This window comes from Stegodyphus dumicola, chromosome 10 (assembly GCF_044657685.1).
Source record: "Stegodyphus dumicola isolate Sdum_Otavi_A_Nest chromosome 10, ASM4465768v1".
Lineage (NCBI taxonomy): Eukaryota > Metazoa > Arthropoda > Arachnida > Araneae > Eresidae > Stegodyphus > Stegodyphus dumicola.
This window is the reverse complement of record NC_140777.1, coordinates 96,477,988-96,505,610: the sequence shown is the minus strand read 5'-3', so window position 1 is coordinate 96,505,610 and position 27,623 is coordinate 96,477,988. Positions and strand designations below refer to the sequence as shown.

The 27,623-nt window shown below is 33.1% G+C and overlaps 1 protein-coding gene across 1 annotated transcript in view; it reads right to left on the bottom strand.

The window, feature by feature from the left end:
- Positions 1 to 1,177: 1,177 nt before the first annotated feature.
- Positions 1,178 to 27,623, bottom strand: part of LOC118201522 (uncharacterized) — a 236,963-nt gene continuing 210,517 nt past the window's right edge. The window contains exons 26-31 of the mRNA XM_085825294.1: positions 23,211 to 23,388; positions 15,592 to 15,636; positions 8,494 to 8,569; positions 7,484 to 7,530; positions 4,466 to 4,705; positions 1,178 to 1,848 (exon numbers count right to left, since the gene is read on the bottom strand). Of these exons, the coding sequence (XP_085681420.1) occupies positions 1,769 to 1,848; positions 4,466 to 4,705; positions 7,484 to 7,530; positions 8,494 to 8,569; positions 15,592 to 15,636; positions 23,211 to 23,388 (666 nt within the window). The 3' untranslated portion in view covers positions 1,178 to 1,768. The remainder of the gene's footprint in view (positions 1,849 to 4,465; positions 4,706 to 7,483; positions 7,531 to 8,493; positions 8,570 to 15,591; positions 15,637 to 23,210; positions 23,389 to 27,623) is intronic.

The following is a 27,623-nucleotide window of genomic DNA, read 5'->3' as shown; positions in this document are numbered from 1 at the left end:
TTATTATTTAAAATAACTTGAAGGTTTTTAAGACATAAACAATTAATAAAAAGAGAAAAATAAATAAAAAACCTGAAAGTTTTCAAATTTTATATTATGCCCAAAGGTGGTGGGTTTTTTTTCTTTTTTTAAATTTTTTTTTTCCTTTTTCTTTTTTACGTTTTGTGTGTTACCTTTATTTATTAAATATCATGTTCTTCGCACTTAAACTATAAAGTTCAATTAAACAGCAGTATCACACAATTCTTTAAACATAGTATATCTTTAGAATTTCCGATACACAGTCTTGGGCGCAGGAGATATATTTTTTTTTCTTTACAGCATTGCCATTGCTCACCTTGAAATCATTCAGATTGTTAATCAAAAATTCGATAAACTTTTACAAAATTTTCAATAGGTAATAAAACAAATTCGAAATTTCGGCTTCCAAGTGCCCATGTTCAGTTAAAGATTACGTTATTCAAAATTGGATGGCTCTAGGTACCGTTGTTTTATCACAATACGAGAAACATACATACATTTATGCAAATTCTTCATTATTTAATTTTTTTGCAGGCCTGTAACATTTGGTGGTAACAATTTGAAAAGCGATATGCCGTTTATAGTGATTCGACGCAAAATGCCAAAATGAAATTAATAGTCCTTTGGGATAGAGAAAAAACATCTGCTTATATTGATCTTTACCCCTTCCTTTTAAAAATATGCCGTTATATTTACTTTATTTTTAGATTAAAATGTTTTTAATTTATTTTTCGACATATATACTTTGCCTGGAATATAATTTATTGCATATTTAAAATAAGACTAGTTGCAGATGAATATTTATCAGCTAAGGTAACAAAAGAAAAGTAAAAATCTTAGAGTTTATATACTTATTTAGCTATTATTTACTTATAAATTGTATGTTATGTAAGGAAAATAAATGTATATGCAAAACATAATTTATCAAATCCCTTGTTTTTCACTTTTTTATCAAGAAGATTTTATTTAAAAAAATTATTCTTAGTAATATGACAGTTTTATGAATTTTCTCCTGTGCTATTATGCTTTCAGTTTAAATGAATTGTAAAATTTTAAGCTGAAATCATTTGAAGTACTTCTTAAGAGATATTGATTTAATATTAGTGATAAAATGTCATTAACATTTGCAAATCTGTAAAATTAATTTGCGAGCTAATACATGGGTTTAACCTTTTATTTTTTGATTGTATATATTCACAGTTATTAATTTTATTCTATCTTTTTTGATGAAAAATGAAACAAATATTAAGCTCTCTGTTACATCTCTAAGTCTATTTACATCATTTCTGTACACATATTAGAGTCACATAAAGTCTTTAAAGATTAGCCCAAATTATGATACAATCTGATATTTAAAAAATAGATATTGGTATTGTTGTAGACATCATTTTGTGACTAAAATAGCTGATCAGTTTTTTACACTCTCCAAAATATTTTTACATTTGCTTTTTAAACATTTAATATTTAACAATCATTAAAAGCATTTAAAATATTTTGAACAAAATTTACATTTTAAAAGTTTTGATTTCATGGAAAACATAAAAATTTATGACTTTATTTTTTGAGTCATCATTTTTTTAGTTTTTAGCATTTCCAAATGCATGTGCATATGTTATTCTGAATGTGTAAATCATATATTTGACATACTATTCCCATAGTTTGCACTTCTATTGTGTGCTATAATGTAGACACTGTGCTAAATGAATTATAAAAGTTCGTTTGTTCAAAATCGTTGCTAAATAGCCTTTCATTTGTTCATCTTGCAACATCTACTCCATCGTGCTCGTGGTTCTGACTTGCCTTCATACATCAATCCATCAAAAGATGCTGCAAAAGATATTAAGGAGAAAAAAAATAACATCATATAAATACATATAAATAACATCAGCATATAAATACGAGGGCTATCCAGAAAGTAGATTACGTTTTGGAATAAAAAAATAAACAAAGTATAGGAAACAAATTTTATTATATACAGATGAAAGCCACACTCAAATACTACTTTTCTACATAGTCACCATACAAATTAAGGCATTTATCGTAGCGATGTACGAGCTTGGAAATTCCTTCGTCGAAAAATTCGGCCGCCTGCGCCTTCAACCACTTCGTTACCTCTTCTTGCAGCTGTGCGTCGTCATCAAAACGCTGCATAGCCAGCCACTTCTTCATTGCTGGGAATAGGTGGAAGTCGCTCGGTGCCAGGTCGGGACTGTACGGCGGATGAGGAAACAACTCCCACTTAAAAGATTCAAGAACTTTACGAGTGACATTTGCCATGTGGGGCCGGGCGTTGTCGTGAATCAACAAGATCTTAGAGCTCAACATTCCTCTGCGCTTGTTTTGAATTGCTCTTCTGAGTTTTTGGAGAGTTTGGCAATACCTTTGAGAGTTTATTGTAGTGCCTCTTTCCAGGAAGTCCACCAAAATTACCCCTTTTCTGTCCCAAAAAACAGTCGCCATCATCTTCCTTGCCTACATTGTTTGCATGCATTTCTTGGGTTTTTGGGGAGAACTTGTGTGCCCCCACTGCATTGATTGCAATTTCGTTTCACAGTTCACATGTTTCACCCATGTTTCGTCACCAGTAACGATGCGATCGAGTAAAGAGTCACCATCCTTATGGTAAGCGTCCAAAAAGTTCAACGCTGCAGCCATTCGCTGATTTTTGTGGTCCTCTGTCAAGATTTTTGGAATCCATCTTGCACAAAACTTGTGGTAACCAAGCTTTTCGCTGATGATTTCGTGCAACAAACTTCGCGAAATTTGTGGAAAACTCAAAGAAAGTTCCGTTATTGTGAAATTTCGATTTTCACGGACTTTAGCATCGACTTTTTCGAGAAGTTCGGCGGTCACTATGCTGGGTCTCCCACTTCGATCTTCGTCGTGAACATTGGTTCGGCCATTTTGAAATCTTATGACCCACTGACGCACTCCACCTTCAGTGATAATGTTGTCCCCATACACTTCACGAAGCTGCCGATAGATTTCTATCGGTTTACAGTTTTTTGCAGTCAGAAACCTTATTACTGAGCGCACCTCGCAGGATTTTCAATTAACGCAGACATTTCAAACCGTCACAGTATCTGAACGGAGCACAGCACGAACCTCTCACTAGCACGGCTAGATGCAGACTGAGCTGCGCAACGCTCTGACCCCAAGATGGCCGCGCTAGCCCCGCCCCTAGCGGACACAGACGGAAACGTAATCTACTTCCTGGATGGCCCTCGTAGTATCAGCATAAGACAAAAAGTATTATATATTTTTGAAGTTTTACTTCTTTCGTATTATTATTATTATTATTATAAGGGCACACCTCCGATCCTCCTAGCCAGCACTTCACTCGTTTGATTAAAAAATGGATTTAATCTTTTCAAACATTCCGAACTGTTGTTCGAAATGTTTGAATATATACTCTCTATTATGTAACAAGTTAAATTGTGTAATATATACTCTCTATTATGTAACAAGTCACTTTCCGTAGATGGAGACAGAAAAATGCTTGTTTCGCATTTTACTCTTTTTCTTTATTATTGCTGTAATAAAATTGCTTCAAGATTTAATTAATTTTATTTCCATATATATCTAGATTTCTTTAAAGATGTAAGGGTTTTTAATTCTATTCCACTTTTTGCTTATTGACAATTAGTGATGTTTAAATTATATGTAAACTAACTGCACGCTCTGTCTATGCTAGTTACCTCATACATTCGTATTTTCCTTATCTGTGTATTCTTCATACATAAGGAAAAAAACGCAAATGGATGTTTTTAACTTTGCTCTTAATTAATATACACATCAAGTTTTATAGAATTTTAAGTGTATGGCATTTGTAGCTTTAATTTTGTTTGGAAGTGTGTACTTAATAGTATCTAGCTCTGACAGTCAGTATTTCGTTTCATCTCAACGTAAAAAAAGCAATGGATTCGTTTGATTTCGACGATTGTCAAATCACTCCAGAAAGATGCCTTTTGTAAACTAAGGTATGCCATCTCTGAAATAGCACACTCCAGAAAGATGCCTTTTGTAAACTAAGGTATGCCATCTCTGAAATAGCAATGCCGTTTAGTATCTATCAAATATGATGAGAAGCAGATCACACTTTAAGCCATTGTAAAGTGGCCTTATTGATAGCAAACATCAATGCAAATTGCCTCATCCAGTTTTCAGAGCGAGAAAGGATAATATGGCTAAAATTATTGTTGATTTCAGTCGCGAAAATGTGTGCAAAGGATCCTAATAGAGAATTGAAAAATGCTTCCGGTTATAAGCCTCCGCATTCGCGGAACCATTCTTATCTTTATGTTAAAAGATAATAATTTTCTTAAATGTTTTAATGGGCTTCTGCTTTAAAAATCCTTCGTATTTATATAGATATATTTGCGAGTTCGTCTTATATTGTATGTTATAACATTCACATGAAGTAGTACTATGTTAAAAACATTACCTTCCCATCTTCCTGTTTTACTCTCTAGCATTTCGATGTCCTCCTTATTAAAGGCTGGCACGGGTTGACTTCTGTAAAAAGTTTTCTTAACAACCGTGTTGTTGACTTCCATCTCATCGACCGCTAGCCAATTAACGCCGTCATCGCAAGCGACGTGTGCCCGCTTGCGCTTGTCAAATCCGTAAGTACGACCTGTTTTCTTGTCCCATCCAAGTATGCCCCCTATGCTTTTTGGAAGAGCTGTAAAGAAATTATTTGGAAGCATAATTAATAAAGAGTATATACGTGTAAGATTAAAAAACAGGTAAACCAAAATTCTAGCTCTAATTCGCAGTACCCTATTTATTCTTTCTCTCCTAAAACCAAAAACTGCCTATGGTGAGTATCTCTAAACTGCGTCATTTCAAAATTAATCCATTTCATATGATTACTGCATAATTGCTCTGATCGGCTTTTCCCGGTACCAATTAAGAGCAAAATGTTCCTTCTTCTCAGTGCAAATTTGCATATGGTTAGGTCTTGATAGTCTTAGGAGATCCTTGTCCTTACTCGATACGTCTCTACTTTCCTCTTTTCTGCCTCTCAAAGCAGAATGCGACTCTATGTTTTATGGAAATTATTTATATATATATATATATATATGTGTGTGTGTGTGTGTGTGTAATAATTATTATATTAGCAGGAAAGAAATACTGAGATTTCAATAGTAATGAGTTGAGGAATGTTGACTTGAATATAAAGAATACTGCATTTAATAATAATAATGGTTCAATTTCACTTACTGTATTTACTCGAAGATCGAAGATAAGGCTCCCTTTTTTGCTATACTTTTGTATTTAATTTTTGCTAATTTCATTAGGGTGTTATAATCGGGTATTTTAATAAATTAAATTGCAGAATGAGAGGAAGGGGTACAACCATACGACCACAAAGGTAATTGCCGAATATATAAACTGCATAACTACCGGTAATTATTATAGCCACTTCTAAATCAGCGATTTTAATCTAGGTTCCACTGGTTATTGATATGCCTGAAAACAAATTAATAATAATGCATTATTAATTTTTCCTACTTGTTTCTATACTTTAGTGACATATTGTATTTAATTAGGAAACTTTCTTTTTAGCTGCTCAAAAGCAAATGAGTTCTAATCAGGACCATGCTCCTATCAAATATTCACCTACATTTTTATTTCTTAAAATTTATCCCAGAATGTAAGGGGGAGTTATATTCGAGTTAATCTTTATTTCGAATAAATATGGACTTTCTGTATTTCGATCTTGTCATATAGTGTTGGAATTAACGATTTTGAATCACCTGGTCATAAATAAGTTTTTGTTAATGTTCAGTTAAATTCCACGTTTTTGTCTAGACAAATTAAACATTTTTTAATCTGTCTACCAAGTTGCGTTAAAATATGAAATTCTAGAATAAGGATTTTCTATTTCAATGCTATTTTAGTTCTTTCTGAAAGTACTTTATGGAACGCAAGGCACCCACTTTTCTTGTTTAGTACAGAGATGAAATTTTGTAGCTTCCTGTGTACTTCAGAATTTAAAAGGATTAAAACACAAAGTGCTCTGATAACTTAAAATTAGCGGAGGCTGAAGTTTCAACTTTTGTATTTGGGACTATATGGATTCTTAAACTATTAAAGCTTTACAAACATTTAGCGCTTTTGCTTGCCATACCTGCAATAGAAAGGAGAATGAGTTCATTTTTTCGTCTTTAATTTTAATTATTATTTGATTTTTGAAACCAGGACACCTCTTTCCAATGAGATTTTATTTTCTCGACAGAAGTATTGTAACAAAATCTTTTAATTATTATTTTTCTAGCGTAATTTATTTTTGATGCCTAAGTACAGAAATGTGTAATCTTAGATTGAAACCTTAGATTAAAATCTATTGTCTATAAAAAAGTGAAGACATTTTAAATTCCCACTGTTTTTTCTTCCTTTCCAATCTTGAAATGTCACTTATTTCTTAAGAACAAAATAATTTACATTTGAATTCAAGATTATTATGTAGATTTCCACCATACCTTTTTTTTATTATTTTGTTTTTCTTTTTGGAATGATAATAGGAATCCGCTGATAATAGGAATTCGCCATCTTCTAAAGAAGCGAATTTCTAGCTTTAAGTGATTTTCTCTGTCTCACAGGAACTTTATAATATTTTCTCCACACATTTGTTTCTGTATATATATCACTGAAATTGAGAGGTTTATAGTCTTCTTTTCATCATCGTTACTTTCGATGCTCATTTTAACTGCATATTAACTTTTTGTACACTTTAGAATATTTTATTTGTTTTTAAACCATTTGCACTACGCCTTGCTCTAAAGGTCTCCATATTTTAATAAACTCAGCGTATTGCACTGCAAATGGTGTTAAAACTATTTCATATGAAAAGAGAATGGAAGCTAATGCACTTTTGGAAAGAAGTAAAAACGAGGACCTAAAAGAGCTGTATGAACTGTATCAATTAATTATCAGCTTATTTATTCTATATTCATAAACTAAAACTAAGTACTTAACAGATAAATAAAAGGCTGACACAGCCCACTCAGCAACTATAAAATTCCCTCTAGATGGAATTTCAGCCCCCTGGTTGAGAGACCCTGATTTATCGTTATCGAAACTGACAACTATCTTTAAATGATTATATCCGAGGATTTATTCTTTGAACTTTGGCAGAGATCGAATATGATCTGATCGAGTGCACCCTTTGTTTAGTTTGACGATTAATTTTTGCATGATAAACTATTAAACAATTAAGCGATTCATTAATTGAGAATCCCTGGACCTACAATATATCTTTAAAAAATGAAAAAACATGAATAATTCCGAAGAGAACGATATATTTTATGCAAAATGCATTCCATTCAATTTTAATCCAGAACTTGTAGATGTAATACATTTATTCTATCGATTTGAAATAATTATTCTATTTTCACAGATCAATAAAGTTTAGTAAAAAAAGAACAATGATTCATAAATAATATGGGAAACTTACTTCTCCAAGACGTGCCAGCATCTGTTGATGAATAGCAAACCAAATTTCTGCAAAAAAATTAAAATATTTAAAGCATAGATCTTAATTATTTATATACGAGTTCTACATATAAATAAATAAGTATTTCATATAGTAATTAACTAACACTTACAGGCCAGTGATTCGAATTATATAACAAATGTGCTTTATCATTAATTTTCGTTTTTTAGTTTAATCCTCTAATTTCCAATGCTTTTTGGATTCCTGAATAGCAATAATTTAAAGATGGAGACATATTTTAAAAAGCCGGAAGAAATGTATCAAATGTATAAACACTTTTTTTTTTCTTTTTTTCTTTCTTTTCTTTCTTTTCTTTTTCTTTTTCTTTTTTTTTTTTTTTTTAAATTTATCTCTAAGCTATGTTATTTTCGAAGCCCAGATGTCACTTAAACCGAAGAATCTTCCTCTTGAGGGTATACTTCGTAAGCAGGGATTTGAAATCTTACAGAAATTAAGAGTTGTTGCTGTATGATCACTTTGATCATTTTTATTACGTATTTACTATAAAAGGTCGTATGGTTATGTGAATGGGCGGTGTACATGATTTAAAAACTTTACTGGCTGTTCGTGTTAAGTATCATAATTTGGCTAATTCTGCTATTGCGTTACTTTATCTTGACCTAATATTCATGATAATACAATGAATATTAGTATAATTTATAAGGATAACTCAAGGAAATGAATATGATTGGTTAACGAGGCGGGTTCGTATAAAAAGTTCAGGGGTAGCCGATGATTTAAAATGTGTCAAAAAGCTTGAGAAACTTGCACGAACAACAGTAAAAAATAAAGGAATTATCTATCACTCAGAATTATCTTCTCAAAATTTGCAATAAATTCAAGCTATCTGTTATTAAAATAGTGTGTCGTAGTTATCTAAGTTAAAAAATCATTTTTTATTTTTAATTATTTAATGTTAAAGAAAGTTTAAAGTTAAGTTTACTTTTAGACAAAAACTAGAAAATACTTACTGCATGTCATACTCTAGATCGCAGAAATAAATGATGTCTTTATTCAAGTCAACTGAAAAGTGCCGTCCATATTTATCTAGCGGGAAAAATAATTTTAGCACGAAGAAGCAATTTCTACACTTACTTATCATTCACATTATTATACCAACATATGCATATTATTCCGACTTTATTTACTAAAAGAAAAAAAAAAATAGCATAAAACGTATTTTGCATTAAATATAAAAACATTCATTAGACAAATTCTTTTTTTTTTTTTTTTTTTTTTTTGAAATCTGTTACATCAGGTATTAAATTTTCAATTTATTTTTACATCTACAATTGTTTTATTTGGATAACATTTTAGAAAATATTTAAGAAATGGGTAATTTAATGAAGCATATTTGGCTGTCTAAATGTTACTTTCCTTACATATATTGTTTCATCATATTATTTCTAATGAAAATTTACATCTCTTCATTGAAAATGTGATATGTCTCTAGTGTAATTCCCACTAGAAGAACAATGTGTTACAGTTAGATAGTTCCATAGTTCGCAGTTCAAATCTTTATTATATGCAGTTCGATAGGACTTTTATTTAAATGTTGAAGGCTGTAAAATCTAAGTTCTCTTTTAAAATTTTCGAAAAATTTAAAAAAAAAAAAAGTTTATAAAGTCTATGCTTTCTGCTTCAGTGTAGACACTCTATAATACTTAATTAAAATGTTAAATGCTAGTTATTTCTTAAAATTCTAAATGCTAGTTATTTATTAATTTGAAAAATGATCTAAGTACTAGTTAAAATATGCATTAGCGAAGATTTACGTTAGAAAAATAGAAACATTCCCGTAAAAGGAAAAAAGAAATGAACACTATAAAACGATGAATAAGCAAAAGAACACTGAATTTTCATTTAAAAAAACTGGAATCCATGAGACGTTATGTTTTAAGAAGTGGATAATTTAATGAAGCACGTTTGGGTGTCTAAGCCTTACCTTACTTATATGTATTGTTAATCATATTTGTTGAGAATCGAGCATTTAATTGATATTATGTGCAGTTTTCCCCAGTGGCATCATTGTTTATGGTTTTATTATGTTTTATGCATCTGGTATCACTATTATTTTCGTCATTCTAAAAGTTGTCATGTAAACAATAAGACGTACGTAAGCTCTCTTTACTTTTTTTGTTAATGAAGTCCAAAATTCAATTAGCCATCACTCTGTTAATTTTATAACAGGTTATGGGTTTTAGCGACGTTTAACTGCGCAAATAAATTAACGATGGCTATGTTGACGTATTTGAATCACGAATATTTTCGACTTTCGTTTTCGATTTCAACATTTCCACATGAACAGTGTGTAGGTAGACGCTACAGTGTGCCGATAGCTTTTTATTTTTGCTTCATATTTCCTGGTTAATGACGACGTAATATGGAAGCTAAAAATTTTGTTCAGTGTACCAAATTGGAAGGCTTATCCAACTGGACTGATTAGAAATTTGAAATAAACTCTTTATTTATGCTCAACGAATGTGCGGGCGTCTTCGATAATTCCCTTATCGAGCCAAAACCTCTGGCAGAAAGCGCGAATGAAAAAACGATACGCGAGTACAACGAGGCCGCAAAAGGTAATTTTGAGGTGTCAAAGCGTGAAACTGGACACTCTTCTGCAACAGTATTTCACTTTTCGGATCGAGAAAGACGAAAGTGTAATGCAATCACTCGCACATATACGTACACTGTGGGCGGATCTTCAACGTGAGCAAGAGTTGAGCGGCGAAGGAAAGTTGCCGCAGAACTTGCTGGCACCACGAATCTTATCTATTCTTCCTGATGACGAATATATAGAGAGAGTGGGAGTCAATGCCAAAGACGGAAAAGTCACCTGAAAAACTGATTGAACAGATGAACATGCGGCTGCAAAGAAGAAATCAAGAGCTTAGAAACGAAAGTACGATAACATTTGTGGCAAATGCTAATTATAGCGCAAAACATAGTGGAAAGAAATGGAAGAAGGGTGGTAAAAAACCTCAGATGGTCAGCCAATCCCGACCCTTGACAACAAATAATGCCAAAACGATGAACAGACTTAGTAAGACCAGTGATGGCGTGAAAGGTTTCAATGGCATCTGTTTCTGTTGTAATAATCCCTGGCACATTGGTAAATTTTGCCCAGTTTTCCCTGACAAGCCAACCACGACGAATGGCAAAACAGAGATCTTCTTTGCAAATACTCAGTGCAGTGCGTTTGCTTGTCAAGAAGATGATTGTGGCCAAAATGTGTAGCTTAAAGACGATGGAGCTACAGCACACATTACAAATTCAGCCGAGTATTTCAAGACGTACCGTCACTTTGACAAACAAGCAGAAATCACAGTCGGTAACAAACAGACAATACCAACATTTGGCTGTGGGGACACTGACATGTGTACGATGGTTGGAAACGTACAAAAATCAATTGAGCTGACTGATGTACTGTACGCACCAGAAATTGGCAAAAATTTGTTATCAGCCTCAAAGGCAATGAAGCGAGGAATCTCGAACTTTGGTGATTTAGACGATATGATTTGTCGTTTCTTTCGCAAGGAGACCCCAGATAATACACTTTTAGAAGCCCCATGTTCATCAAATGGACTCTTTGAACTACGTGCAAAACCAGTCAAGCAACAAGGGGGTTCTGCTGCTGCAGCCTTCTTGTTTGACAACGAAATGACGACTGCTTTTCCTGAGACGACAATGAAGACGACGACAAAATTGCCATTATCACTTTGGCATTGACGACTTGGGCATCAAGGAATACAGTACGTGAAACAGTACTTGCGCCAAAATGGTATAGATTTTATCGACGATGGACTATTTTGTGAGCCATATGCGTATGGTAAACAAAGTCGACGAACATTTAAACCAAAACGATTCAAAACACAAAAGTCTGGTGAGATAATACATGCAGACTTACTCGAATCGCCAGTCTTATTAAGAGGTGGAAAGAAGTACATGTTAGTGATTAAGGACGATTACTCTAAGTTTCGACATGTAGAATTTCTGAGACATAAAGATGAGGCTGTAGATAAAATCAAGCAGTTTCTTGTTCGGACCAACAAAGATGTTATAAATGTAAAAGAACTGGTCACAGGCGGTGGTCGTGAGTTTGACAATGGTAAATTGGTGAAACTGACTGATGATGTAGGCATCAAGCTGCGAATCACTATGCCATATACACCAGAACAAAACGGATTGGTTGAAAGAGAGAATCGTACAATAATGAATGCAGTTCGCACTATGATCAAGGATTCAGGCCTACCACAGTTACTATGAGCAGAAGCAGCATCTACAGCTGTCTACGTTCTCAATCGAACCGGACCAAGTAAGCCTACGGGAAAATCTCCGTTTGAGGAATGGTTTGGACGCAAGCCGGCAATCAACAGAATTCGAGTTTTTGGATCAGCTGCATTTGTACATGTACCAAATGTCAACAGAGGTAAATTAGATGACAAGGCTATAAATGGCTATTTGGTTGATTATTGTGATGACGATGGGTATCGCATTTTCATACCATCAAAAAATGATACGATAAAAAGTGCCAATGTAGTGTTCAATGAACAGCAAATCGGCCCTACTTCCCAACCTTCAAAATTAGCATCTAACACAGGTCTATCAAGCGGTATGAAGTTTATTTTGGAAGAATCACACGATGATGCAGACACACAGGGGGCTGGTGATCTGTGCATTGATGAAGATGAACCAAAACAGATGACTGCGCGTACATTGCGAGACCGTTCAGCTACCCAACGGCCTGTCAGATTTAATGACTACGATGTGTATAACAGCATTCTGAAGTTGGAAGAGCCTAAAACATGACGAAGCAACGAAGTCTCCTGAATACGTTGACTGGAAACGAGCCATGGACGAAGAAATGGCTTCGCATGCCAAACATGGAACATGGCAACTTGTTAAGCCACCTAACGGACGTAAAATCCTCGATAATCGCTGGGTTTACAGAGTGAAGACAAATCCCGATGGCTCAATCGAGAGATTCAAGGCCCGTTTAGTAGCAAAAGGGTACACCCAGACGGTGAATATCGACTACGAAGACACATTTAGCCCGGTGTGTCGCTATGACACTATTCGAGCTCTAATTGCAACGGCAGCCTAGGAGAATCTCAACTTATATCAAATTGACGTAGAGAAGGCATTCCTTTACGGTGACTTAACTGAGGAGATCTACATGTATCAACCCGAAGGCTATAACGACTAATGCGCCTTGGTATGTTAGAAATACGATCATTTATAAAGATTTAAAAATTAAACCAATACCGGAGCAGATCCTAATGGATGCTCTCAACTTTTTTGAGAAAATGGAGAATGCGCCAGTCAATACTTTGAGAGAACTATGATCTCACTGTGGAAAGCGTCGTGAAACGACCTAGGTCACTTCACCACAATGTAAAGTGGTAGCTGTAAATATGTATATAGTTTTATCCAACTTATCTCATTTTACTGAAGTATTTAATCAAGCATTTAATCCTAGTATTTATCCAAGTATTTAACCAAGATTTATTTCATGTTTGTGAATTGCGTTTGTGTTTACTACTAAGAATATGGACTTAGTGCCTGGACAGGCAAAGACTTTTAGTGTTATTTGTACAAAGTGTAAATAATTGAACTCACCACGCCTACCACTGTGGATCCAACCGTATTGGCTAGTACCGGTCACGTGATACTCATACCCTGAATTCTCAAGAATTAGATATTATTATCTCGTATCTCTCACTAAGCAGTTTTATGTTCTTCAGTCAGGACTCAGATGATTTTCATGACTGAAATTTTATTATGTTAGTGTACGCCACCTTGACATGCCACCTTAAAGCTCTGATTGTTTGATCTCTCAGACTCTTATTTTCGCCTTCGGGTGAGTGGCGTGATAGCGCCCTAAATTTTTTCTACAACCGTGAATGGCCGTATGGCAAGTTAGAATGATAAGATTTAAACTCTAAGAAGTTGATGCCTGTAGTGAACGTAAAGCATAAACATAAGCTATAACGACGGAAGTATGCGTGTATGCAAGATACTTCGACCTTTATACGGCTTGAAACAAGCTGGACGATGTTAGAATGCCACGTTTACTGATGTGCTGAAGAAACATGGCATGATACAAAGTAAAGCCAACAACTGCCTGTTCATACGAAATGATTATGGACATAAGATGCTGATGGCGATTTATATTGATGATGGCATTGTCGCTGTTCAGGACAAAGCAGCATTCTTTACATTTATGGACGAGATCAAGCAACATTTTAACATTCGAGTAACGACGTTAAATTGTTTCTTTGGTCTACAAGTCGAACGTTTGAAAGACGGCTCACTCTTCCTGAACCAAGAAACATTTACAAGAAAGATATTAGAGCGATATGGAGATGCTAAGACATCACACATCCCCGTAAAGAAGTCGAGTCTGAAGTTCGACTATGGTCAACCGAATGACGACGGCATGATCAAGATCAAGGAGGCGAAGCCTCTCAGCAGTGAAATTCCATACGTATCAGTAGTTGGCAGTTTTCTGTACTTGGCGATGGAGACCCGACCGGATATTGCTTACGCAGTGTATTTGATGTCTCGAAAGCTGAACAATCCTACAGAGATTGATTAAGAAATCGTACAGGCAACATTAAGGTACCTTCGCAATACCATAGGACACGGCATTGTGTACAATAATGAAGATGATAGAAGTTTGATGTCGTTTAGTGATGAAGATAACGGCTGTGCAGAAACACGCAGGTCTCGAACACGTGTTATTTCTTTCTATGGTGGAGGTGCAATTACGTGGCGAAGCAAGCTATAGGAGGCCATATCCAATTCGACGACAGAGGCAGAGTTCATGCTACGAAAGCAGCTGAGGCAGCAGCTAATGCTACGAATACCTGATATAATTGAAGAGCTTGTTCAATGAGATAGCTAATAATGTCTCATTACCTATCCTACAAATTGATAATCAGAGTACTATCAAGTACATCAAAAATCCAATATTCCACGCACGCACAAAGTACATTGACCAAAGGTACAAGTTTGTGCAAGATGAGTTCTCGAAGGGACGTTTTCAATTAGGCTGTGTAAGAAGTAATGAGCAACGAGCAGACATTCTGACGAAGGCTCTTCCAGCATCTCAGTTCCATTTCCAGAAGAAGTTGATTGGTGTAAAATCAGCCAATAAGTAAACGTTAATCTATATCAACAAAGAATATTTTTCATGCTCGAAGGAGATTGTTGAGAATCGAGCATTTAATTGATATTATGTGCAGTTTTCAGTGGCATCATTGTTTTATTATGTTTTATGCATCTGGCATCACTATTATTTTCGTCATTCTAAAAGTTGTCATGTACACAATTAAACGTACGTAAATTCTCTTTACTTTTTTTTGTTAATAAAGTCCAAAATTCAATTAGCCATCACTCTGTTTGTTAATTTTATAACAGTATTATTTCTAATTAAAATTTGCATCTCTTCATTGAAAGTGTGATATGTCTGCAGTGTAATTTCCATTATAAGATCAATATGTTGCATTTTCCAAGATCTACTATTATATATACACTTCGATAGAATTTTTGATTTAAATGTTGAAGACTGTAAAATCTAAGTTCTCTTTTAGAATTTACTTTTAAGATTTTCGGAAAATTTGCATGCATCATTTTCAAAGTCTGTGTATTCTGCTTCAGTGTAAACACTCTTTAATACTGAATTAAAATGTTAAAGGATAGTAATTTCTAGAAGTTCGAAATGCTATTTATTTCTTAATTTGAAAAAAAAAAAAAAAAAAAAAAAAAAAAAAAAAGATCTAAGTGCTAATTAAAATATGCATTAGGGAAGATGTGCGTTTAAAAAAATAGAAGCATTCTGGTTAAAGAAAAAGAAATAAACACCATAAAGCAGTGAATAATAATAAAAAAAACACTAAATGTTTACTAAAAAAAACTGAAAACCGTGAAAGGTTATCTTTTAAATATTTTATCTTAGAGACAGTCAAGTCAAATTTGAATGCTATAAAAATACAGAAAAGTAACGATTGTTTTAATCCATGGCTTCTGAAATAAAGCGAAATATTATTACTGTAAATTTTACTTACTTTTATCGTCCGAGTACCATGTTGGGTCAGTCTTTGCGCATGTCACTGAAAGAAAATACAGTATGTAAGGAACTGATAAGTTTTCCGTATTACATGTAGTGTAATTTTTTTTTCTTTTTTCTTCTGTACACGAATTTATTTCATAACGTTTATTTAGGTCTTAGCTAAACTTATTTATAATGTAAATATTTTTCAAATTTTGCTATTATGTAAAGGATTTTAGGCATTGCAACTTGGAAAGTTTAGAAGGATTTGAAGGCAAGATTTATAGATTCACGAATCTGGAAGATTGGAGAAAAATGGCTTCATGGTATTAACACGTAATGGATGTATTTTACAGAAAATTTGTGATGAACTTTTTGGATAATATTTTGAAGAAAAATGAAAACATAATATTTGAATGTTTTACTTCTGATACTAGAAGTCTTTTTTTTTTTTTTTAACATGTTCATCTTCCGTTTATTTTGCCTAATTTCCACTAGACCAGGGGTTGGCAACCTGCGGCTCTTTGGATGTGAAGCTGCGGCTTTATTATTTATTTTATATATATATATATATTTAAAAAAAAAAAAACTGAAGAAGAGCATCGAGAATTCAATCGGAATTGGACGCAGTCGTTCGCTTTCATATGCAGCTCAGATGGCCTTCCGACTTGTCTCATTTGCCACGAAAAACTCGCACACAATAAGAAATCAAATTTAGGGAGACACTTCACTAAAAAACATACTCAGTTTGCTAGTAAATATCCAGCTGGCGAAGAACGAAAGAAAAAGCTATCGACAAGCTCCAAAAAGAAAAACAGCAATCAAGTTCCATGTTAAGTAACTGGACGCAATCCACAAGTAACGTTAATCTGGCAAGCTTCGCGATATCATTAGAAATTGGGGAAAAAAAAAAAAAAAAAAAAAAAGCAAATCATTCACAGATGGTGAGTATGTCAAATATTGCTTCATACGTGCATGTGAAGAACTGTTTTATGATTTAAAAAACAAACAAGAAATCTTGAAAAAAATCAAAGATTTGCCACTATCCGCTAAAACAGTACAAGATAGAACAGCTAAAATGTCTTCAAATGTAACATATTTGCAGGTGGAATATATTCATTCAACTTTCTTCTGCCTTATCACTTGCTATAGATGAGTCTTGCGACACGGCACAAGTTGCCCTTTTTGTCAGGTATATGTCTTCCGAGGACCCAAAAGAACTTATAGGATTGCTACCGCTCTCGGGACAAACTAGAGGGGAAGATATAGCGAATGCCGTGCAAAAATGCCTTGAAGACAATAAGATCGATTTAAATAAAATTGTTTCAATAGCAACTGAGGGAGCCAGAAGTATGACAGAAAAAAATAAAGGGGCAACAACGATTCTTCAGAGCAAAATAAACGACGAAATTCTTACGTTTCACAGCATAATACACCAAGCAGCGCTTTGTAGCCAAACATTTCCGGCAGAAATAGTTGAGGTCATAAATTTGGTAATCAAGATTGTTAACAGCATCTTGTCAAAAGCACTCTACATCGTCAGTTTAAAGAATTCTTAAACGAAATGGAGACTCAGTATTCCGACCTCCTTCTTCACAATAAAGTGCGATGGCTTTCCAAAGGAAAGGTGTTGAAACGTTCTGCTTTGTGCCTGAATGAAATAAATACATTCCTAAATGAAAAAGGCATTAATCACCCCGAATGGGAGAACGATAAATGGTTGCAAAAATTTTATTTTATGGTGGATGTCACAGCGAAATTAAATGAGCTGAGTCTAAAACTGCAAGGAAAGGGAAAACCAGCCTATGTTTTGGTAGAAGAATTGGTTTTTTTTGAAGAAAAATTAATTCTTTTTGCAGAAGATATTCAGAGAGGTAAATTACTTAATTTTCAATTTATAAAGCAATATCGCGATAAAACCAGAAGAATTACTTCAGTATAGTTATAAAAAAATTAAAGATGAATTTGCTGACAGATTTGAGCAATTCAAAACCAACAAAAATACTCTAGTATTCCTCTCAACACAACTAGGTAAATCCTCTCAACACAAATAGTAACGAAATCAACATTGAGCCATTTAGAATTCATACTGGATCTCTAGAAATGCAATTGATCGATTTAAAAAGTAAAGCTTTGTGAAGTGGAAAATTTACAGAGATGAAAAGCAAGTTGGAAGAGTTGGAGGTCCAGAAATGTATGTACGTAACGCAACAAAAGTGGACAGCTTTAAAAGAAATGCCGCGAGTTGAGGCACTTATATTCGACGCATCGGATCGACATATTCCTGCGAGCAAGCATTATCTTGCATGAATATAATTAAAAGTACAGTAAGAAGCCAACTAACAAATAAAAGTTTAGAGTCGTGTTTGAAACTTAAAACAAGAAGTTGTGAGTCAAATTTATCCAAACTTTCTAAAACCATGCAAAGCCAACACTCTCATTGAATTTGTTTGCTCAAATGTATGTTATTGGTTTTTTTATTTTAAGTACAAGTTACATTGTTTAGTAAAGTTAAAATTTTCTACTTGAATAACCATGCAAAGCCATCGCTCCCATTGAATTTGTTTGCTCAGTTGTTTGTTATTGAAGTACAAGTTAGTGTTGTAAGTAAATATTTACTTAAATAATAATTATCTAATAATGCCCTATATATATTATCTAATTTGTGGGAAAAACACTATTTATATATGAATAAATAGATTAGTTTTTAAGACACACTAACACGCGAATAAATTCAGAGGATGGTGGTTCGGTAAAAACATCGAAACTAGTCCTGTGAAAATTTTGAAAATATAACGCTGATTTTTGTTGTTTGACTTCTGAATTAGATTAGTTTTTTTTAATCAAAAAACTTTATTTATGCGAGTACTATTTATTGTTGGCAATAAAAAAATTTGTGACTCTTTAAAAACTTTGAAATTTTGTAAATTGTAATTTTTGACTCTTCCGACTGAAAAGGGTGCCGACCCCTGCACTAGACACAAGTATGAAAAATATCAAAAATGCTTCTAATTTTATCACATGAACAGGTATGAAAGGAATTTTTCTATTAATAAAGAAATTGAATCCTGACAATTTAAAAGATTCATCTCATGTGTCTCAATGCATTATCAGTGGCGTAGCTAGGGTGAGGCAAGGGGAAACATCTGTCCCCAGGGACAGCATGCATGGGGTGCCAAATTGATGTTACAAAATTTTAGAATGAAATGTTTTTCATTCTTGCCATACAGAAGGGGCCAAAAAATCTTCACTTGTTCCCGGGCGCTGAAAACCCTAGCTACGGTTCTGTGCATCATACACATGGCTGGCGCGACGCATTTTCCCACTTGATGCAATCTCTCTGGATCCTAAATTCTAATATTTTGTATATCTAGATTTTGTTGTACGGTATGTCACTAAATTCTAAAAATTCTGTATCCGGCCCTTACCATATATCATTTCATATTAAGCTGAATGTTCATGTTACTAAAGAAATAAAATTAGCATATTTTCCCATACATTCTAAATGCATTTAGCTTTATAGAATAATATAAATTTTTAATTAAATTCAAAAACTCTAAAATGAATAGAAAACGTATTGAAGAAAGTAACCGAATACATAAAGAGAAAGAAAATTATTCTTCAAAGATGTGTACACTGCTCAAAAGGGTAAAAAAAAAAAAAAAAAAAAAAAAAAAAAAAAAATGGGACAGTTCTATATCTTCCTTTCTACTGGGCCGATTGACGAAGTTCAACTTCGTTTTTTATGTCTCGAAAGCGCGACTTAAAATATGTATTAGATTTATATATAGCAATGTTCTAATATAGATATTTTGACACAAAATCACACTTTTCTAAAATGACATGCCAGTTTTTTTTTCATATTTCTATTCTCTCCCAAAATTTTAGCTCTTCAATATTAATTAAATTTGACATATATTTATTAATCTCTCTTTTTTATTAAACTTATTTGATTCTTCCTTTCACATTTCGAAATTTAGGTTCATTCCAAATAAAATTCGCCCATTCCTTCATTCCAAATATTTTAAAAATGATTTAAAAATACAAATTTTAAAAATAAATCATAAAAACTTGAAAATAAATTATTATTAATTTTTATGATTTATTTTCATTTAATTTGTATTTTAAAATAACTTTTATAAATTTTTCAGAAAAAATTTGGAATTATAATCTATAAAATTTTTACCGTTATCTTATATATATATTTCTAAGCATACCTGCAAATAATTAGAGTTCTTAAGGTATACGTGAATTTATATATTGGCGCGTTTTGAAACTTGGCATATTTGTTCAAAGCGGTAACAACATCAAATGTGGTTTAGGCACTTTGTTAAAATTATTTTGAAAGTGGGAACTATGTGACATTTTTTCCGTTCATGTACAATGTAAAAAGGGAAATTTCTGATCTGATATGGACTGAATTTTGATTTTCATTGTAACATTCCTCGTTTTTATTATTATATACCATCTTCCAATGCTGGGAAAAATATGATTACTACGCCTTTTTTCGCTATTTTATTTTATTTAATGCAAGTAATTCTGTAATGTGGACTCTGCGGCCAAAAGCCAATCAGATGCAGCCATGAAGATCACTCACGTGACCACTCTCCCTTCTTACTATGTAAGTCAGAAAAAATATTATTATTTATTGTGCACATTTTCACTATTACCCCTATTTTGTAAGGGAAAAGTGATGTTATGATATTTTATTTTGTATATTTTGCTGCATCCTCTATACTTTAAGATGCTGGAATTTCCTTCTGAAATACCATTCGGATGTCTCCCTGCCTTGCGTGACCTGGCTTTACCCCCCTTTCCATCTCCTATCTTGTCTCCGGACCTACTGAAGCATTCGAACACCTGCAGTGCTTCAAGCAACTACATTTCATGACAGCCGGCAAAAGCTAGACTTCACTTTCTAGCTATGTGCGGCGAACAGCGGAAAGGAAATAGGGAAAGGAGAATAAGTTGTCATCTAGTAAGAAGTTTGCCAATTGAATTATTCTTGGTGCAAGCTGAAAAAAATGCGCCAAGATAAATGTTTGAATTTTTCCGTAAATTTCGCACCAAATTTTACAAAATTTAATATTTAGGTATAATTTGAGTCGTAAAATCGAAATATGGGAAAAAAATGTCATTTCAGAAAAAGGTCGATTTTATGTTAAAATATCTGTATTAGAATAACGCTATATATAAATCTAATATATATCCTAAGTCACGCTTTCGAGACACGAAAAACGCAATTTGAATTTCGTCAATCGGCCAAGTAGAAACGGGAGATATAAACTGTTCTCCCCCCCCGCAGTGTACAGTTATTATTATGTAAATTAAGCAGTTGTTTATACGTTCAGCCTTTGCTATAATTTTCCCTTTCCGTTTCCTCATCAGAATGAAAATCGCTTAGATAGTTTTTAAACTAAGGTTTTGGGGTTATAAGACAGAATTTGTTTCCGGCCTCCGCTTGCACGCTGCATTAGTTCTACATTTAAAAGTTAGCTCTGCATATTAAAGTGAGTTACTGCCTTTCATTAATCTTTACCGTGGTCACAAGATACAGCACAAAAATGTAAAAGTTAATGTAAAACTTAATCCTTTGCATCTAGTGAAACTTAAAATAATACAAATCATCTTATCTCCCCTGGTACTTCTGTGACTTATTGGAACCTTAAAACATATTAACTGGTTTACAACGCCGGGAAGTCTATACGAAGTTACGACACTAACTGCGTGAGACATGCAAAGCACAACTATCTTTCAAAACTTGCCAACCGTGCCTATATCAGGCTTTCAGGTTTGTTCTGATCAGCAGGCCTCTGCCTAGGCAAGCAGCAGCGGTGGCAACAACCAGTCTTCTGTAACGAATCATGCTGATTATGACTTTACTTCTCATTATAACCTATGCCGTTTGACATAAAAATCTACCTGCTATTAACTAAACCTCTAAACTGAACAACTAAGTGACAAAGTGAAACACGAAAGAAAAAATAAACATAAAGCTAACTGTTAGTAAAACGTAAATAAAATGTCACTAATCTTCTTTCAAATATGTCCAACTATTTATTGTAAGGGTAAAATATTTAATGCTACTTGATAAATTTTAGAAAGTTGATTTTATTTTCAATTTTGTTTTATAATTATGTTTATTAAATTATGTTTAATAATAATGCATTTTACTTGTGGATCTATTTTATTCTTGTATGGTGTTACAAAAGTGAAGTCCAGGCATAGTTAATGTCTTTAAATGAATTTATTGAGTTCCCATTTGTTGATGAGTCCTTAATTTTATAAAGTATTTCTCCCGCCTTCCTAGCGTGCCTTCGTTGTGTAGTGGTTCTGCACGCTGGGCCGGTATTCCAGAGGTCCGTGGTTCGATTCCCGGGGAAGGCGATTGCTCATTTTTCATCTTGCCTGCTTCCAAAAAAATACTTAATGTCTCTACAGTGGCGCCTGAACTAAAAGGGTGTTGGGTGGGGATTCTCCACACCCAGGATTTGGTGATTGGGCCCCCTAAAAACCCAAATCGCCCTATATAAAGAGGAGTATATAAGGTATTTCTCCCGCCTTCCTAGCGTGCATTCGTGTTGTAGTGGTTCTGCAAGCTGGGCCGGTATTCCAGAGGTACGTGGTTCGATTCGCGGCGAAGGCCTTTGCTAATTTTTCCTCTTGCCTGCTTCCAAAACAACACCTAATGTCTCTACAATTTTTTTTCATTAGAAGTCCTTAAAATTACTTAATTTCCATGTGCAGAAATGTGTAAGAATCCCTTTAACAAATTAATGCGTTTACAATGGCAGAAAATTACATGACTGGACAAAAGAAGACCTGCTACTCAGAGGGTTAAATCCTTTCTGTTGTTAAAGATATTCAAACGTAAGAGAAGAATACTGTAATATACTTGTATTAATTACTCAAATTTGTGCATTATAGAATCTATTACTTAGTGTGATGTGATAAATGTCTAAATTTGGGGTCAAGACGCTCCTCTATCATTCTTCGATTAATTCTGTATACTCAGTATATGTAAATTTATTTATTTACTTATTTTAGACTATTTATTTGTAACATGCTAAGAAATAATTAGAATAAGAAATTTCTGATTATACTTATTCATTTGATGTAAAAAGAAACTAGTAATATTCTTAGACTACGAATAACTATATAAAGTATTTTTCCCGCCTTCTTAGTGAGCCTTCGTGGTGTAGTGGTCTGCACGCTCAGCGCGTAATTGAGAAGTCCGTGGTTCAATTCCCGGCGAAGGCATTGCATATTTTTCATCTTACCTGCTTCCAAAAAAATACCTAATGTGTCTACAACTATATAGTTTGTTAATATGATATATTTCTTGAATTTTAAAAGAAGTTAAATAGTCGGTAATTTTAATAATAAAGTGAATATAAACTATGATTACGTATTAGTAGAATAAGAAAAAAAAAATATTTTAAGGATAATTTTCTCTTTTTTCATTCGTTATACCATCAATGTTTCTCTTTCCTTAGGCTATCATGAATGAGAAAAAAGAATTATCAGTTTCACGTAGAAAATTTTGTAAATTTAGGCATTATTTTACATTCATTCCCACGTAAGAAAGAATTACATGAAGGTAGCTGCATTAATTTACAAGGTAGAGAGAATTACCTGAAGCCAGTTTTTCTCCAATGAAGCATCCGTACATCTCCATCTTAAGCCCGATATATTTAGTATCCTCTTCTCCTTTTTCTGCTTCTTCTATGATAACTCGGACAAATCTGGTCTGAATTGGCTTTTCTAAGGTGTCGATAGCTTCACCATTTTTTCTGTAGGTCAGTTCAGTTACCTATTCGTAATAAAAGTTAAGGAATTATGCAGTAAAAATTGTTCTGTCACAAAATATGCCAAAATCTTTATAAATTTCATCATCAGATAATTTATGTCATATTTTATTGTTAGTGTATTTTATGTAATCCCCTAATGAACGATTTTGGAACTAATGCGGCTTTTATTTATTGTTAGGCCATACATGTTTTTCTATGCTCAATTAACTAAATACAAATACTTTTTCATTATTGAAGACAAATAATTTAAACACTTTTTAGAGCCTTTTAAAATTTGATGTAACTTGAAAACTATAAGAGTACTCGCAAAATTATGTTATGAAACAAAAAACGCATTAAAAGTTTTTAAAGCTCTTACCTTCAAGTTTCAACGTGATACTTATTTTCCTTTCTGGAAACTAAACTTTATTATCAAAGCTGAATAGCGTTTATAAACTCTAAATTGTTTTCTGTTTATTTAAGAGTCCTATCAGCTATTGAATTATATCAGAAATTTATTATTTTTAGTTAAAATATTTTGTATAGTTAAGCTCGCATATTTAAGACTAGAGCTTATTCATATGAAAAAAGGATTAACTGCTTTAAAAATGTTAGGCTTTTCTTAGAAATTGTGGTACTCCTCTGTCGTCGGGACCAGATTCAGAAATGTATGCATGTATGTATGTGTTTGTGTGTGCATGTATACATGTACGTATATGTGTATATGTGGGCATACACATACACGTATATGCAGACATATACATACACATGCGTTTACGTACATATATTTCTGAATATGGTCCCGATAACAAAAGAGTACCGCAGTTGTAAATACAATTAAGTATTTGCTTACTCAGCGTGTTTTCCATGTAAGCTAAAACGTTTATCTCTTTTTCGAATCGATGGAACGCTCATGAAATTTCAAAAACATTACTGTGAGTTTGCCCGTGCAATATTAACCATCACTAATTCAGTTGGTCTATGTAAACACGTGTAAGAAAACCTTGAAACTCTTAACGGCGTTTTAAATTCTGTCGAAATGTAGACTTTAATTCCAGTTCTTCTTTATCCGAAAGTATTCTTATAACTTACGGATGCCGTCGTCTCTTTCTCCTCAAGAGGCGAGGAATATCTCAGATGTCTTACCTTTTCACTGAATTCTTCTGGCTGTTCAGAGATCCTCAAAGAAGGTTATTCTTTAAGTCTTCTGAAATCTCATTCTACGCAATCCAAGTTAGAGGGCAAAATTTACTTTTTAACCTAAAACTATTTTAATTTCCATAATATGTTACTTGTTGAAATTATTAGACAAACTGCACCTGCATTTTAAAATTTCAGTTTATAAACGTTGATGTAATAGACCGTATTTGCTGGCGTATAAGACACACGCCCCTTTTTATGCACATTTCTGAAGGATAAAACTCTTATTACTCATAATTATAATAAATTTACAGTATTTTAAATATAAAGTAATAGAAATACAAAGTAATACTTTCTGCAAATATCGAATCTATCTGGGAAAAATCAACTTTTAATCTCCTTCGTCAAAACCCAGACACTTATTTCCAGAGCTAAATGAAGAGTCACTTGATACCCCTTCTAAATCAGCAACTGAGTACTCATACAACAATTTCTCTTCTGTACCATCCAGTGCATTACTAAGGCCACACTTCTTAAATGATTTAACCACTGTCTCTGTTTTCACAGCATCCCATGAAGCTTTGAACCATTCACAAACGACGTATCGACGCAATAAATATGGACGTATAAGACGCACCTCGTTTTTCAGACCTATTTTCAAAGAAAAAATGTGCGTCTTATACGCCAGCAAATACGCTATATATCGATATTTGCTATTGCTCCTTTAAAACAATATGCTTTTAATAACTTTTTAGTTTATTTGTTACCTATTATGGATATTTCTCAAAGCTATTTCGGATCTTTTGCACTGCAGACCAACACTCTCTAAACACTTTTCTCAAAAAAGATATATGAGGAATATTACCGTACTGGTCACCTTTAAAATTAAATACATCTTTCCTATTACCTCTTATCCGTACTTTTGTTTTCAAAGTAGATATTGTCAATAAACAGTTTTTAAAGTGTGTCATTTTATTTTCTTCTTTGTTTCATCGCAGCAACTAATTTCAAAGACATATTTATTATGTTTAGAAAATTTTTACAGCAATTGATATGAGTTGATAAACAAAGCATCATATGTTTTTGTTGCTGGAAGCAACAAGCTGGTCTGTGTTTATTCTGCTAGACAAAATTTTACGGTGCGTATTGTTGTACATCAGGAATGATCCGTTTTTTCTTTATAAGGAATTAAAATTTGTAGTCTGAATAAACGTAGGATAGCTATCATTTCGATAGTCTTGGTTTTGAATACCAAATAATGTTTGGGAGTTTGTATTATCTTCTACTTTGATAATGCAATGTCATTCTATTTAGTGCATTAATGCGGGGTTTGCGGTAATGAAACAGTCAACCATCTTCCGTTCTATTATTAGCTCATAAGTAGACAATGATACAGAATTTATTTCATACGCTAGAGCATCACCAACAATTTGTTTCCATATTTCGAAATTTCTTTTTTATATATAATATGCATTAAGAAATCCTATACATTAGCACTTAATAATAGTTTTTCTGCAGTTTAAATACTGTTTGTATATTAATTTTTCAAAGATTGTATTGCTTTTATTTCTAAATATATATCTCAGTAGATTAGTCATTATCCTGATGTAAACCGTACATTAATAAATATTTTTCAGTCTTTACAAATATAGCATTATATTAATACTTTTTGTTTATTTTGTTTGAATTGTATGTTAAGTTGAGCTTGTACTTAGACAATGTAGTATCTAAATTTCATACATTTCATTTGGACATGCTTCAAATTTCATGGATGTGTCCAACTTTTTCTGGCTAAAAATATCTGAAAACTACTAATTAGTTCTAAATCACAAACTACGAAAATAAAGTAATAGAGAACTCTTTTTAAAACTAAATATATATATGTCATAATAAAAACACAAGGAAAAGACGGAACACTGTAGATGCGTGATTAGACCCATATTGAAGAAGAATTTTGATTGCGTAGTATTTAAAGAACTTGGCAGTCGAGGCAGTTTTAATTCCATTTTTATTTCCAATTGATATTTGTGGCCATAATCACTTGGCACTAGTCGTGCCTTTCCACACAAGTTTTACATTTTTATATATTGTTAAGATAGAAAGCAAGCCAGCGAAATTCCATCCTAGCAGAGTAGAGGGCAAAGCTGAAGTGCGTAGTTATGAAAGATGGAAGTACGTGAAGAGAAAAGTTTTGGTTTACAAGGTCAGTTTCAGTTCTTAATTATTACGTCATCAGCGGAGGTTAGATATTGCGCGGCCCATAGAGTGATCTAGAAATGACGCAATGCAGAGAAGTTATTACGATTTTAGAATAAAGAGGAAGAATTAATGTTTCTAGTTATTCTGATTCGTATAATTTTATCTTACATATTCCCCCCTTCAAAAAGAAAAAGGTGTAGCGACAGAGAAGCCTTTTGAAAGAGAAAGATTTAAAGCACTAGCAAATGTAAAAAAAAAAAACATAAATCATAAAATTTTGATTCTATAAAAGTATAATTTATAAATATAATTTTTTTTTAAATAAATTTTTAATTTTTAGAGTCTTATTGAATTTTTCAGCATTTCAGTCCAAAAGTCTTTTTGTTTGAGAGTTCACATAATCATAATTCTTTAGGGAAGGTTCTTGTTATTACAGAATCTCACAAAATAAACTTTTACATAATCATTACAGCATTTCAGTCCAAAAGTCTTTTTGTTTGAGAGTTCACATAATCATAATTCTTTAGGGAAGGTTCTTGTTATTACAGAATCTCACAAAATAAACTTTTACATAATCATTACTTATAATTAAATGCAATGCACATAAATATTTATGATACTTATTTTTATACTGATAAGTTATAATTTAACATCATAAATAATAGGATTAATATTTTCAGAATTTATGGTTTCACTGTTATCTTTCATTTACAATTCCTGATTTTACCAAACTGGAAGCCTCGCAATACTTCTAAACAAACATATCCATCAATAGGGCTGTCCTCTTGAGCTAACAACCAGTGTGTTCTATGCACTGGTGGCCTAGGGTGCCTTGGCAGTTACTTGAAAAGGCCTCCGTTCCTTGCATTAAGGTAACTGGCCTTTGAGAACTGCACTAATACATTCCATAATAAAAAAA